The sequence below is a fragment of the Phodopus roborovskii genome, unplaced genomic scaffold, assembly GCF_943737965.1.
Source record: "Phodopus roborovskii unplaced genomic scaffold, PHOROB, whole genome shotgun sequence".
NCBI lineage: Eukaryota > Metazoa > Chordata > Mammalia > Rodentia > Cricetidae > Phodopus > Phodopus roborovskii.
The window spans coordinates 48696171-48711660 of record NW_026126511.1 but is presented as its reverse complement, the minus strand read 5'-3'; the positions used below and the strand labels follow the sequence as shown (position 1 = coordinate 48711660).

At 43.5% G+C, this 15490-nt stretch overlaps 1 protein-coding gene across 2 annotated transcripts in view; it reads right to left on the bottom strand.

Moving 5' to 3' along the window:
• Msra (methionine sulfoxide reductase A) overlaps positions 1-15287 on the bottom strand; it is a 329701-nt gene extending 314414 nt beyond the window's left edge. Inside the window, exon 1 of one of the 2 annotated variants that reach the window (XM_051195539.1) lies at positions 14915-15287. In XM_051195539.1, coding sequence (XP_051051496.1) covers positions 14915-15050 — 136 coding nt within the window. In that variant the 5' untranslated portion in view covers positions 15051-15287. The remainder of the gene's footprint in view (positions 1-14914) is intronic. The other variant, XM_051195538.1, reaches the window with a different exon arrangement.
• Positions 15288-15490: the final 203 nt, after the last annotated feature.

The window sequence follows — 15490 nt, the reverse complement described above, 5'->3', positions numbered from 1 at the left end:
CTGTACACATGCACCTATGCACAAATAATACAAAGGGAATCAACTCCCAATATCACCCTCTGTATGGACCAACCGCTATGTGTGGTCATAACAAGTCCTGCAGAGCAGTAACAAGCAGGCACTGCTTCCAGCATGAGTTCAGAGAGTAAAGTGGTGCCCTGGGGAGAAACCTATGAACAGCATAGGAGCCAGTGAAGGCAATAAATCCAGGGGCTCATATCACCGTGTGGTCTCCGTGGCAGATCCTCAGGTACTGATAAGCTTGCAAAGGTTCTGTGCAGAACTTATTAAGTCATAAAATCATCTCTTGATTCTCAATCATAAAACAATGTCTATTTTATGTTAACACAGCCTTGGGGAGACTGCAGATAACTGAGGTGATGGGAGAGGTCATTCTGTATGTTTCTCATACTGGTTAATAATAAAGCACTGTTGGCCAATAGGAAAGGGAGACAGGAGGGACTAGGAGATAAGGAGAAAAGAGGAAGTAAGGAGGAGTCAAGATGGAGAGTCTGAAGAAAGCAGTATGCCGCCGGCTCCCCGGTAAGAGAAAAACATAGATCAGCAGAAATGGGTTAATAATTAAGACAGAGCTAGCTGATAAGAAACTAGTAACTGGCCAACAGGATAATATCAAATACAGAGTCTCTGTGCATTATTTTGGCCTGGTGGCGTGGCGGCGGGACAAAACCAAGCGGCAGGCAGAAAAACCCGTACACGTTACAGATGGCGCCCACGTGGCTACTAAGAACTTCCACTTAAAATTTAACAAAAGCTTAAAAAAGGGTTTTAGAAACAAAAGAACAGAGACAAGCAAGGTTTCTTGGTAGCAGCATTTTTCTCAGTTGAACTCTGCTTTGCTAGAGACAAGCAGATATTTGCGCAGCTCCTTTAAGGGAAGATTCCTGACTCAGCATAAATGGCAAAAAACCGCACAGCTTTTAAATAACTCTGCTAACAATTTATTGGTGTGTATGAGAGATGGCAATGGCAGTGACCACATCTCCAAGCCGGCAGCATGCTTTCTGGGTGGCAGCGCAGACCAAGGTGGTGAGCACAGCTCTCAGTGCTGGCGGTAAAAGTACCCGCCACCATCTTTGGTAAACCGCAGCGGAAACAAAGACTTTAATTTTAACAATGTTGTTGTTTAACAGATAAAGACTCATGGCCAGACGAAGATAAAGATTTACAGTAAAGACAGATTCATATTAAGAAAAACCTCTAAAGGTTTACAGTGTGTTTTAAAATATACGTAGACATGAAAAAAAAAATGGTTTTAAAGAGACAAAGAGGAACTGGGTGTTGTAGCACACGCCTTTAATCCCAGCACTCAGGAGACAGAGGCAAGCAGATCTCTGTGATTTGCAAAGTAAACCTGGTATGCAGAGTAAATTCCAGGACAGATAAGAGTTACAAGGAGAAACCCTGTCTCAAAAAATAGAAAAGAAACAGAATAATAAAAAGCCACAGATGGAGAAAATTTGTATACTGTATGGTATTATATTGTCTTTGTATTGTTTGACTGCTGAGGAAATAACAACTGTTAAAACAAATGCTGCTGAATTAATTCAATGTATATATTTTGAAAATGCTTTGACTCCAACATTTAAGTTCAAGGACAAGTTACTGGGAAAAAGGATTTCTATTTTTGTTTCCACAGAAAATAACAGGCTGTGGATTCCTTCCAGACTAATGTGGTTTGATCAAGCCAGGCCCCCTGAAACAGTCGCTGATGATCCAACATTCAAAACAGCTTGGACAAACCAGCCTTGCAGACTACAGCCAAGATTTCTGCAACTTCTTAGGATCCCCATGACAGCGCCCCCTATCAGCAGGAAGTAGTTTGGGAACGAACGACGCCCAAATTCCCAAATATTGTTTATAAATGTTTGTTTTCATTTAAATGGACTTGGTTATAAATGGTTAATGATCATAGTCAATTCTTTTTCAAGGTAAAAAGGGAATTATGGTATAGATATGAATACTTTGTTTTGGAATGGATTTTCATTTATTGATACAATTTAAGGTCAATGTTGTGATATGTATATTTCTCTTCTTGCTTATGTATTGTGTTTATATAGCTCATTTTAAAATGTAACGTATAATTTAGTACAGATTTTACATAGTTACCTATAATAGTCAAAACTTATAGCTAAGTTAGTTAGGTTTTCTAGATATACAGAGATGTATTTGAGATAGATAGGCATTCTTCAAACCTTTCAAAGACCTACAGAATATGGCATTTAAAATGGTTTAGGGTTTTTCTTGACAGTGAGACATAACTGTTCCTGGCAACGCCACCTGGGTCAGAAAGGAAGATGGACATAGAAGAAACGTGTTATGGAGTTTGCTTTCAATATGGCAAGACTAGCCATGTGGACAAGATACTGCTCTTGTCTGGACTGTTTGACTTTGTGCTATATAAACTGGACATGCAGGGCCCACAGAAAAGTGATTGCTGATTCACGATGGACATTGCTACAGAGTTCCTGCTTCATGGAAGAGTCTGCGAGACAGTATGCAGGACACAGAGAAAAGTGACTGATAAACTGCCAATACAAGAAGACAGTTTAAAGTTTCCTGCATTGCTGAAGAGTCTGCCAGACACACTATGGCCTATGGGCTGAAGATGGAAGATTACAAAAGAACTTTGGGTGACCAGGCAGTGAGTTGTCTCTGTCATTTCTAGAGTTTATACTATCCTTCTGTGGTCTTTGAGGGACTTGAAGACAGAGAGTTATGGTTACAGTTTTCCTTAGTATTAAAGATAAGTTACTTAGACTTTAGACACACAAAGATATGATAGATGATGGAATATTTTCTTCAAATCTTGCTAAATGTTAATGGACTAAATAGTGTTAACTGTGATTCTTATTTGATAACTGTTATGTGATATATTTTGCTATGTTAAGGTTAAAACCCTTCTTTTTATTTAGACAGAAAAGAGGAGATGATGGGAGAGGTCATTCTGTATGTTTCTCATACTGGTTAATAATAAAGCACTGTTGGCCAATAGGAAAGGGAGACAGGAGGGACTAGGAGATAAGGAGAAAAGAGGAAGTAAGGAGGAGTCAAGATGGAGAGTCTGAAGAAAGCAGTATGCCGCCGGCTCCCCGGTAAGAGAAAAACATAGATCAGCAGAAATGGGTTAATAATTAAGACAGAGCTAGCCGATAAGAAAGTAGTACCTGGCCAATAGCATAATATCAAATACAGAGTCTCTGTGTATTATTTGGGGCTGGCGGCGTGGCGGAGGGACAAGAGCAGGTGGCGGGCAGAAAAACCTGTACACGTTACACTGAGGTTCTTTTTAAAGATCTTTTCTGCAGTCTTCATTTCCTGCACCCACCAGTATGTCTCCGTATTTGTAGAAAGATATCCCTTCCCCAAGTAGTAAACGCAAATAGTAACACAGAGGCTAAGAGCTCAGAGCTCTTCTAAACAACAGTTTAGAAAGCCAGCCATTGGACACACATGAGCAGTTAGAACCAAATGTCTATAAACATATGACTTGTGCTACCTGGGAAGCTGGGAGCAGAGCACCCTGTTTGTGGTGATCCATTTGTACTAATATCTGTTGACCTGTGAGCGTACACACACACACACACACACACACACAAAGGATTTTATCAAACAAATTTCAAATGCAACATCATAATAGAGTCTAAGTGTAGTCTTTTTGCTTTCGGTTAACTCGTAGGTACTGTGTAATGTGACAAAGAACAGGTATGTGAGAGATTCAAACAAATGAGGCCTCACCAGACTTAGAAAGCTAAGTCACTGTTGTAAAGTTAAGTCATTGTTGAGATGCTAAGGACATCTCAAATAGTGAAGAAAGTAAGAGGAAAGTCCAACTGGGCTCACTGAAGGAAGAGACTGGAATAAAAGGAAAATCAAAGATGAGGAGAGGTTGTCATCGAGAAGGGAGACAGGTGTGGAGAACAGACCAACAAGCTGCAATGGCATGTGTGTGGAGATGCCAGACTTGTTATCTCCGCCAATTAGCATCCAATAAGCACAAACTGCAATGGTTCATATTCCTGTGACTAAAGCATCTTCACTCATTTACTAACTTCCCAATTGTCAGGCAAAGCAAGAAACTCATTACAGCTAAATGGAGTAACATTCTCTTAGGTGGCAAGGGGGGAGAGGGGAGATAAGATATAATAAATACTATTTAACAAATCTATGCCTATAGAGTTCGGGGCCACTGGACCCTTTCCAGTCACCAGAGTCATGTGTCTTTTCAGTCTGCCAACACTCTGAAGGACAGCAATGCAAACCAATAACTCGTCTAGGGTGACAGTCAGGTACAGTGTTAATATGAGTTTTTACATCATAATCACCCAACATGCAGTACAAATGCAGAATGGAAGGGGCTTTGAGGGGTAGCTGCAGTCTCCATACATCTCCCTGTGTTCCTTGCAGGCTACAGCCTGACAATGACTTGGGTTCTGGGTCCATGCATGTATGGCATGAAACAGATGACATCAATCAAGCAAATAACTGGCTGCAAAGATGGGAGAGAAATCAGAAGAATAAGTTTCTAAAACTGCAAAGGATTTTAAAAAACCTTTGCTGTAGAAGCCCAAACGATAAATGCTTCAGCTCAGGCTTTTTGGGTGAGATGGCTTCACTCACAGCTACCCGGTTCTGTCATTGGACTTCAGAAATGAACATAGACAACAAAAACAAATAAGCATGCATGGGTTTCAATACAGCCTGCTTTATAGAAAGGTGGTAGAAAATGCACTTGTGAAACACTCCCAGGGAGATGGCAGAAGGGAATGGCTGCAGATCGGTATAGCAGAAACCTGGAGCCTCAGAATGCTAAAGGGCACCTTAGAGATGATCTGGCCTCTTGGCTCCTAAGAATGGGGAAGCATACAGTACTGGAAGTTTCAGCATTGTAATAAGGCAAGAAAAATAAAGGGCACCCAGATAAAAACTGTATATCCAGGTGACATGGTATCTGTATAGGAAATACCAAGAAGTTTATAAAAAATAGGGTTTAGTTTTTTGGTTTTTTTTTTTTTTTTTTTTTTTTTTTTTTTTATCCTAGAGCTAACAAGGCCCAGCATCTCCAAAGTCAGCATTCAAAAACTCATATGTAGTATGAAAACTACATGAAAACCAAAATTAAAGACTCATTAGCATTTGCAAACACTTCAAAGAACATGCAAAATTTAAGTCTGAACTTAACAAACATGGTGAGTTCTATGCACTAGAAATAACAAAAACTAAAAACCAAGCCAAATCTGAATATACATGAGACAAGCTGTGGCCCTAGACTGAAAGACACAGCAAAGTTATCAATTCTCTCCAAATTGATCTCTAGGTTTAATGCAATTCCTGTAAAAGTCCTAGCACAGATTTTCTGTAGGCATGGGCAAGATTACTCTAAATTTTATACGGAAAAGCATAGGCCTTGTATGAAACAAAATATAATAAAGTGGTAGGAGCTATTCCACCCAGCATTATGGCTCCCTATTATTACAGCAAAGGAGACAATGGGCACTAACAGAGACCCACAGACCAGTGGGGAAGCATAAAGAGCAACAAGCACATCTCACAACTATGGCCATGTGGTTTGTGATGGTTGTTTAATTTTTGAGACAGAATCTAGCTATGGAGCCCAGGCTGACCTAAACTCACTATACAGCCCAGGCTGGCCTTGAACTTACAACCCTCTTACCTTTGCCTCCTTCATGCTAGGATTCCGGGTGTGTGCCACCATGCCCAGGGATTTTTGAAACAAATACAAAAACAAATCAACAGAGATGCATTCAACAAACACTGATGTAGCACTTGAACATCTATGGATCAGACAGAACGGTTGAGGAAGGCAGTGAGCTGTGCCCAGCCAATCTCCCCATTGTGCTCCCTAAGGACAGACCTGAGGCCTGAAATCCTTCTACACACATAGCTGTGCCAGGATTATGCCTTATGTGACATGATGCAACTTCCCATGCTGCAAGCTCAGTGTGTGTTCTTTCCTTTTGTTTGAGAATGTCCCTTGACACCTGTCCAACCCTACTATCTATCACCCAGCAGGAAGGGACACAGCCCCTTCACTGCAGTATGAAAATCAAGTTCATAAACAAATTGTCCTATGTGGGCGGCCAGGGGAGATCAGCTGGCTATGGAGACATACATGTGCTTCTGAAACTGATCTTGCTGTCTCTGCTCCATAAAACAGGGCATTATTCTACCTAGTGCTTAACTGTTGCATTGTACTTGGTGAGCCTGATACTAATTTGCCAATGTGTATTGCTGCTGGTAGGCATGTGGTGGTCTTTGCTTGGACCGGGACCTTCACCTGAGATTGACAACCAGTTTACAGTGCTCTTCTTAAAAGCATAAGCCCAACTTCCACCCTAGCCTGAAACAAAATCCAGTCAGAATACATCATGCCTTAAATATAGAATTAAACTAGAAAAAGCTTAGAAACAATGTACAGAAGAGCTTTAGGGTTGAGTTCTTAGTCTTGGCACAAAAAGGATATGCCAAAACAGGACTCATCAAAACCACAAATCCTGCTGCGGGAGACCTTAGTAGAAAGAAACCAAAGCAAGCTATAGGCTCCCAGCATGCCAACCGTCTGACATGGTGGTACAGCGTCATCTACAAACATGTCAGGCTGTATTCACAGTCCCCTGGGATGCAAGTGGCTCAGGGGATTTTGTTGTTGTTGTTGTTGTTGTTTGGGGGAGGGGCACACTGAACAAGCAGGCAGTGCCATTCCCCAAAATCAAACCTGGTTTCTTCTCAGTACACTCAAGAGTCTTTAATTCAGGCTTCTTTTTTTTTTTTTGGCTGTGAATCCCCTCAAAGCTCTGTACTTCCATGAGGCTTCCCTTTGGATACCATCTCTCCAAACAACAGTTTTTCAGTAGGCCAAAGAATAACTGGCATCCTCATTTGAACAATATTTTTCCTAACTGTTAGCAAAGCCTTTGACCCAAGCAATCTATCAGTTAACTGACAGTACAAAAAAATATTTTTAATCAAAAGTAGAATATGAAAAACTTGGAAAAGTTAACCCAACACTGACATCACTTAATTATAGTAATGTTAAAAATTCCTTTTAGCATGCATTCCAGGAGACATTCTCTGTTCCTCAGTTTTATTATTCATCTTCCTAAGTGTAATATCATCAGGACATCTCCAGCTTCACTAGAGCCAGCCTTTGCTGTTGTATAGTGTGAATTTAATAAACTCATTCAGGAAAGGTAGAAGATCAGAAACAAACCCCACTGTGAAACTCCAGTTACTCACATAAAGCCAACAGAAAAATAAAGAACCAAGCCAGGCATGATTGCTCATGCCTATAAATCCCAACACTGGGGAGGCTGAGGCAGGAGGATCACTGTCAGCTCAAAACTAGCCTGAGCTACACAGTGAGTCTGAGGTCAGCCTAGGCAACAGAACAAGACTTTGTCTCTCCCCACTCCAAATAAATAAATAAATAAATAAATAAATAAGTATAGAATTAGGGTGAAAGAGAGGAAGGACTGATAAGATCATATATGTCCTCCTCAACTTTGTCACCTGTCATGACAGGCCCAGCTTACAGAGAAGATTTCACTTGACCCCATACCAAATATCATGAGCCAACATTGCCACACATCTCACCAAAGGGGAAGAATGTTAGCACAGAACATCAGGTAAGTCAGTAGCTAGAATCCAGAAGTCTGGCTATGCCAGCAGGGCACTGTTGGCAAGCTAGGGGATCAGAAAACACAGGAACAAACTTATCTAGGACTGAATGCCAAACAAAGGCAGAAAGTCTACCTTCTCCACAAAGAGAAACTCTGGAAAAAGGGCCAGTGAGAGAGATGGGGAAGCTAGGCACACAGCCCCTCCTGTGAAGAGGAAAGTGGGCTCTGGGACTGAGTGTTTGAATGTAAATGGTGATAGGAGGTGGGGAGTGTGGCTGCATCATGCTTTCTAGTCCCCTGCTTTCTCTTCTCCTCCCGATGCCTCTCTCACTCACCCTTGTCAAGTCCACACAGCAACATTTGAATGCTCGGCTTTTCCATTTCCCAACACCCACAGGATGTACAGTGTTGCTGCACCAGGATGCATGCATTCAAACATGACAAGGAGATGGCCATACAGTAAAATGGCTGAACTGCAGGATGATGTACTCAGCCTCTAAAGCAGACTGGAACAGCCTGTCCCATGAAGCCACTACTGCATTAACTCCCTGAGCTAGGGAAGGAGATGTGGCAGGCCAATAAACTGTCATGTGTCACAGGACAAGTGGCATGGTCCACTCCTAACCCACATATTTCCATCTAGCGGCAGAAATTCTATATAGCCAGTAATGTTTTCAGATGTGATGTACAATTCAGTATCATGGAGCCCAGAAACTCAACACCCTGTCTATCCGGACTTCTTCAGTCCAGTTTTCCACATTGCTCATCCTGATAGGTGTGAGTGTGCAAGCACATAGCATGTACGCACAGGTGCAATTACAGATGTGTGCATGTGTATATGGGAGCTGGAAAACAACATTAGGTGTCCTCCTCTCTCAGCCCCATCCTATTTGGGGGAACAAAGTTTGTCACTCAATGTGGAGCTCACTGATTAGCTAGACTGGCTGGCCAGCTAGACCACAGGATCCTCCTGTTTGCACTTCTCAAGTACCAGGATTATATGTGTGCAATGTCACATCTGGCCTTTTACATTGGGGCTGGGGATCTGAACCCATGCCCTAACACTTGTGTAGCAAGCACTGATCCACACCCTCAGCTTTCACTGTAGCATTTCTTGACTACCTGCTAGTAGCCATGATGTATCTCATGTATGTGTTTATAATTTTTCACACTGTTCCTGGTGGCCACTCCCCAATAACATGTTATTCAACAAATAATCATTGCCCTACAGTGTCCCAGAACCAAGGATTAAGCCCTTGAGCATCTGCTGTCTAATACTATGTGTTTATACACAGAGCTACAGTGGTCTCTGGCCCAGAAGGAACTTACAAGAGAAAAAGCTAGAGGAGCATCTTCAAGAAGATTAACAATGCCTCACCACACCCTGACAGCCTGCTGCACAATTCAGTATTTCAGCCATCATCAGAGGAACCCCAGTTTTAATTAGCTCAAGGTGGCAGGACCAGACAGACAGGGGCCATTCCTGGGAAAGGAACTGATCACCTACTGAAAGCCACCAGGACCCATGGGGAGGCAAAAACAGAGAACACCTCAGCAAAGAGGCCTCCACTCTGTGCTTGCTGAGGCCTGGTATCCATTCACTCCCCCAAACCTGTGCCTAGCCTTCTGCTTCTTCACTCAGCCCGGCTCCCAGAGGTCACCACAAGTGTCCTTGCTCTCCCTTCTCCAACCATTTCCAAATAGAGATGCAGGTCCAAGCCAGTTGACAATTCTGAGCTTGCCCCCTGACCTACATATACCCCCACTGTAGGTGCCTAGAAAGTCTCTGCTTGGGGTTCAGAGATGGGGGACCGACCCTTAGTCCTGGCCAAAAGTAAAGCTCACCATGGGGAGGTGTAAAGAAACTGGCTGGGATCCATCGATAATGCTGGGGCAGCAACTTAGAGGACGTGGGCCAGACAAAGGGATGGCTGCATGGCACCCTTGCACCTCAGTGCTCACATGATGAACACACAGAAAGGGCCACCTTTTTTTTTTGTATTTGTTTCCAGACATTAACCATTCTCTGCCCAGTATCCATAGCCATAACTGAATGTTTGGTGTGGGCACCGTCCTTTGTAAGGCACTATAGATCTGAGCAAACAGGAGTAACACACGGCTTCTCTCCCCGGGAGCTCATTAATGCATACAGAGAAAAGGCACAGATTTGGTAACTGGGCAGCAGAACATCTAAGAAGCAATGAGACTACGGATGGGAAGGAGTCTGGGGCAGCTCGCGAGGGTCTGCCAGTAGAGTTAAAAGCAGCCACTTAGGCCCTAGGGAGGAGGGACTGGTTTACAGGAGAAACAGAATTCAAGCCAGGAAAATTTTGAAGAAAGAGTAAAATAAGGAATAGTGGGAAATACAACACTTTACCTATGCAAGCATTTAATGAAGAAATAAATCAGAAGATCGGAGTAGTAATCCACAAGGATACAGTCACGTGGACGAGCGCAGAGGCGGAACACTGAATCCTGTCAGGCAGAAGATGGGCTCCGTGGGGGCCGAGTGGGAAAAGAGGCTGGGGAGGGAGGTAAAGATCAGAAGGTGGGAGGTGGGAAATGCCTTTCCCCAGCGGGGGCGGCAGGGAAACAGAAGGTTCTGGAAGAAAGCATAAAACAATCTAAGAGCTCTGGGCAGGATGCGAGAAGAAAAATAACAGTTCTGTGTCCTACAATTTAGAAATTAATCACACACTAGGGAATTTTTTTTCTAAAAGGAGAACAGCTTCCTATCGTTTTCTTTTTTTAAAAAAAAAAATCTATGTACACCCGTCACATAAAAGGAACACATAATGCCTTCTACACCACAGTGGAAGGAATCCGTCCCCAAAGGTCCTTCCTTTGTATAAATCATGCCACCACAATCGACGCTTCAATAAAAATGAATATTTATGAAATGTAAAATGACTTGGATTAACTTATTCCAATTTCACCCTCTAAATTTAGATTTAAAAAAAAAAATCACGCCAAAATGTAGATTTTGATTACAAAAGCAAGGGGGGCAGGGAATATATATATATATATATATACTTGACAAGAAAGAGAGCAATTTCTTTTAAGTTGAAGTATGACAAAGGATGACAGAAAGGTGGCTGGTTGGGCTAAAAACAACGGTGCTATCTTCAAAGTAGCTGTTTAATTCAACAACAAAGCCACATTAGACAAAGCAAGTTGTTTAAAACAACACAAAGTATAAACCCTAAATAGCCCAACCACCCTCATTTCATGGCACAGCCCAAAGCCAGCCTTTCCTTTCTTAGCTATCTTTACAAGCTTCCTCGGGCATATGGATTGTTAGCTTGCTCCCTGTCCACACAAAAGTCAGCATGCCACTCTGGCCTGGCCTTTGCAGCTACTCTATCTTGGCAATCTCTCCGTTCCTAGAGATGCCCCATCTTTTGTGCCCCTATGCTCTATCCTTGGGGCTGAACCATCACTTGTTTAACTAGCCCCTGTTGATGGGCACCTGTGATGCTTCCAATCTCTGTCTACTGCAGATGAAGCTCCAGTGAACAGCCTGGTGCAGTCCTCATTTGGCATGTATGTGAGCAAATCTGGAAGGCAAATTCCCAGAAATTGAATTCCTGAGATCGAAGGTAAATGTGCATTTAAATTTTTGGTAGATGCAGCCAAGTTGTCTTCCATAGGAGTGGAGCCAGCTGACACCCTCTAACAACACACAAAAGTGCATCTCTCTCTCTCTCTCTCTCTCTCTCTCTCTCTCTCTCTCTCTCTTTCTGTCTCTCTCTTTCTCTCTCCCCCTCCCTCCCTCTCTACTACCCTCTCTTTCTACTGATGGAATGGATCATTGTTTCTGGATGTTTGCCAATCTGAAAAATGAAACTGGTATTTGCATTTTCCTCACTGAGTGAACTTGAGTGTCTTTTTATGTGTTTAAGAACCAACTGTACTTCCTTGGGGGTAAATTGTTCAAAACCTCTGCCTGATTTGTAATCATTGCTGACATCTTCTTACAAATTTCTAGAACCTCCTGCCCTATTGGGGAAACTAGTCCTTGCCTTTTTTGGTACATGCTGCTGTACCCTAGGCTGTCTTCTGATTTTGCTTCTGTGATTTTTGTCACACAAAAGGCTTTTTTAAAGTTTGTATTTAATGTGTATGGATGTTTTGTCTGCTTTTAAGTCAGTGCACTGTGTCCATACAATGCTGCCAGAGGCCAGAAGAAGGTGTTGAACCCCTTGGAACTGGAGTTACAAGTGGTTGTGAGTCACCGTGTGGGTACTGGAAACTGAGCCCAGTCCTCTGGAAGAGCAGCAAGCGCTCTTAACTACCACACAGACTTTTAATGTGATCTGATTATCAGTCTCTTGATTTTCTAGCTGTTAGTACAAAGGCCTTCCTCACATAATTATAAATAAATTCTACTTTCCCATACACATTGTTTCATTTTTTGATCTTAACTAAAGAGAGCAAGCAAGGTGTTACACATTGGTAATCCCAGAACTCTGAAAACTGCAGCTGGAAGATTGCTACAAGTTAAAAGCCAACTTGGGTTACACAGTGAGTTCAAGACCAACCTGAGATGAACATTAAAATTATATCAAAACCAGCATACACACATACATGCACACACACACATGGTAAGAGAGGTTATAGCAGAAACTCTAGAACATAGTGCATATACCAGCCCTACAATATGACCTTGGATAAGTTATCTAACTTCCTAGCCTGTTTTTACATCCATAATGAGGATACTGATGGTTAATGAATCACCACATTATTGTGAAAATTAAATGTATTAATGTAGTTTCACATGATGCCTGGTATATAATACACCAAAAGTGTGGGCTATTACCATCATGTCTGCTTGAGATTTAACTTGTTTGAAGATGTGATGACCAGAAATAGCATCCGTCTAACCCACAAAGCTCCCTAGCTGTCCCAACACCATTTTCCCCACCCCCCACCGACCTGAGATGCCACTTTCACCATACATCATGTTCCTGTGTGTACCTAAGAGCTCCTGATTTTTCCTCCTTCCTTTGTACAGCTCCAATCAACTGCCTTATCAGTCTGACAAACTACCAGTTACCCAAGCCAGTCTCCTCATGTTTCCATCCATTCAAGATGGCCCAGAGAATGAAACATTAAAAAAGCCTTGAAGGTTTGAATCTTACCTTCTTGCAAAATGTAAACCTACCACTAGGCTGCAGTTGCTAAAAGAGTACAACTGTCTTGCAGAATACAAAAAAAGGAAGGACTGAATCTAAGATGACAAGGTTAGCTCCAAAAGCATTTGGTAACAGTACACATGTGACTAGACAAAACAAGCCTAACCAGGCAGGCCTTGTCATCTAAAAGGGGGCACATTGGCCATACAGCTTTTGAGACAATCTGGTACAGTTAACAACAGACTTAGGTGGATGATATAGAGGCATGAGGAGGGTTAAAGATGCAATGTAAAAGAGTATAATTTTTGAACTAGGAATATGAAGTCCATAACTTTCAAAGACACGGTCACCAAAACTCACTAGATACAGTAAGGCACACTGGTGTTGGAACCAAGGGCAAATCTAAGCAAATTCCCTAGTGTCCCCTACTTATAGCTACTCACTTTAGACCCCTCCCCACCAGAGACCCTCCAGCCTGCCATGTGGGTGGGAGACACAATACAAGATGGCTGCCCATACTTCCCTTTTTACTTAACTTTAAAAGTCACTGATTGTTGGGCGGTGGTGGCAGTGCGTGCCTTTAATCCCAGGACTCAGGAGGCAGAAGCAGGTGGATCTCCATGAGTTTCGAGGGCAGCCTGGTCTACAAAGCAAGTGTCAGAATAGGCTCCAAAGCTACAGAGAAACCCTGTCTTAAAAAAAAAAAAAAAAAAAAAAAAAAAAAAAAAAAGTCACTGATTTCGGAGGCTGTGCAGCTGCATGATATATTAAAAGTCTCCTCCCATTTTGCTACAGATAATGCCTGTTATGTGCAGGCTGTGACAATCACTGTGTTTATGGCTTCAAAGAAAACTCAGCCTCACATCCTCTATGTTGTATTCAACCATATTTCTACTTTGCCTGGGCACTTAAGAAATGTTTGTCTGAACTGAGGAGCACAAGGTTAATGGCTTAGCAAAATCTCCTAGCCTCTTCCCCTCCCCCTCCAAGTCTGAAGAGATCAAGATAAGATATTTTCACTGTCTACAAGAGCATCCAATGGTCTTGTGATTACGTGCCAGGTGAATGGATCACCCGATTAATGACGCCCCACTCCAAACTATCAGAGAAATGCCTAGAAGACCACAGTGATCTGTTATTTACTAACCTAAACCCCTCTCCTGCACCCTCTCTGCCTGAAGATAAACAGACCCCCCCCCAAGGAAAACAAAAACAAAAACAAAAAAACCTGTGCTGGGTTAAGAGAGTTTACCAGGCCACCTTCTGGCTCTGCTAGCTTACCAAATAAATCTACTTGTTCCCAAACACTCTCATGCACAAATACTAGGATCCCTTTCCAAGTGGGAAGTAAATGAGCTTGGATTCTATACCCAGGCCAGTGAGAACGTGTCAAGGATGAATACCCCCACGAGCGGAGGCTAGAAATACTACTACAATAGGACTACCAACCAGCCCCGCAATCTGAATTCAATTCAGAGTCCTAAGTGGTACAAAAAGTAACTGAGTCCCACATGTAACCAGCTGATCTTCCCAAGGGCACCGGGGTCAAATGTGTGCACACAGATACCTCTAGGAGGTCTCACCCACAGAACAAGGAGTTCCTGTGAACCGAGGAGAAAGGCCAGCAAGCCTTTGAAATAACTAGAAACTGAGGAGGATTCTGGCAACCAGTTCTGGCCTAACATTCTACTTCAAAACACAAGTTCGCATCACTAGGTCTCCCTCCAGCACTCCCTGAGAACAGGCAATAAATAGCCTGACTCTCCTGACCGCCTAGGTGAGAACGGAGACTAAGGCAGGGCTCACAATGCCCTCTTCCTAGCTCCAAATATGGAGCTGCAAGCCTGCAGCCCAGCTAAGTCAGATCCCGACGCTACATTATTTCAGAACGCCCTGTTTTGTCCTTAGAGACTCAAACAAAGAGAAGCACTGAGACTGGAGACTGCCTCACCGAGAGCCCACCCCTCACCGATGTTGGGGGAGGGCGGGCGAAGGCGGCTGCCTCTCCGCGCACGCGCAAACCCCGACTTGGGATCCGCCCGAGGCCCCACGCGGCTTCTTCCAGAAGAGGGCAACGCGCAAGCTCAGTGCGCATGCTCAGCGCTCGTGCTGCCCTACCTGCCACGGGGATGGGCTCCGCGCGGCCGGGCAAGGCTTCTTGCGGACCGATGACCTTCGAAGCCGAGTCGCCCATCCTCGTTACCGGGATGGGACTGGAGAGGAGCTGGAGAGCCCTTCTGGCGGTAGAGAGCATGGGCGGCGTGTCCGTCCCGTGGGCCGACCTCCAGGCCTGGCTGTCTCAGGGACAAAGTTTCCTCAGTACGAGAAGCGGCTCGGGCCAAAAATTATGCTGGCTGGGCGCCGCCGCGGGGTGTAAAGTTCCTGCCCCTGCAGTTTCACCACCTCTGCGGCCGGGGTTCCCGGGCGCCCAGGAAGGGCTTAGCCAAGCAGGGTTTGCAGAGCGTTTCTTGTGCTCAGTCAACCACAAAGCAGAAAAAGGAAATCAGTGTGTGCATGAAAAGGCAGCGAGCTCAAAGGCAGACTGACTGTAAGGATGGATGGATGGATGGATGGGTAGCTAGGAAATGAGTCTGCTTCTGTTGGAACTGTCTTGACAAGTCGAATTGACCAAAGACCAAAGCACAATTCTCAGTACCACAAAGGATTACGTACACAACGTGAAATATATATATA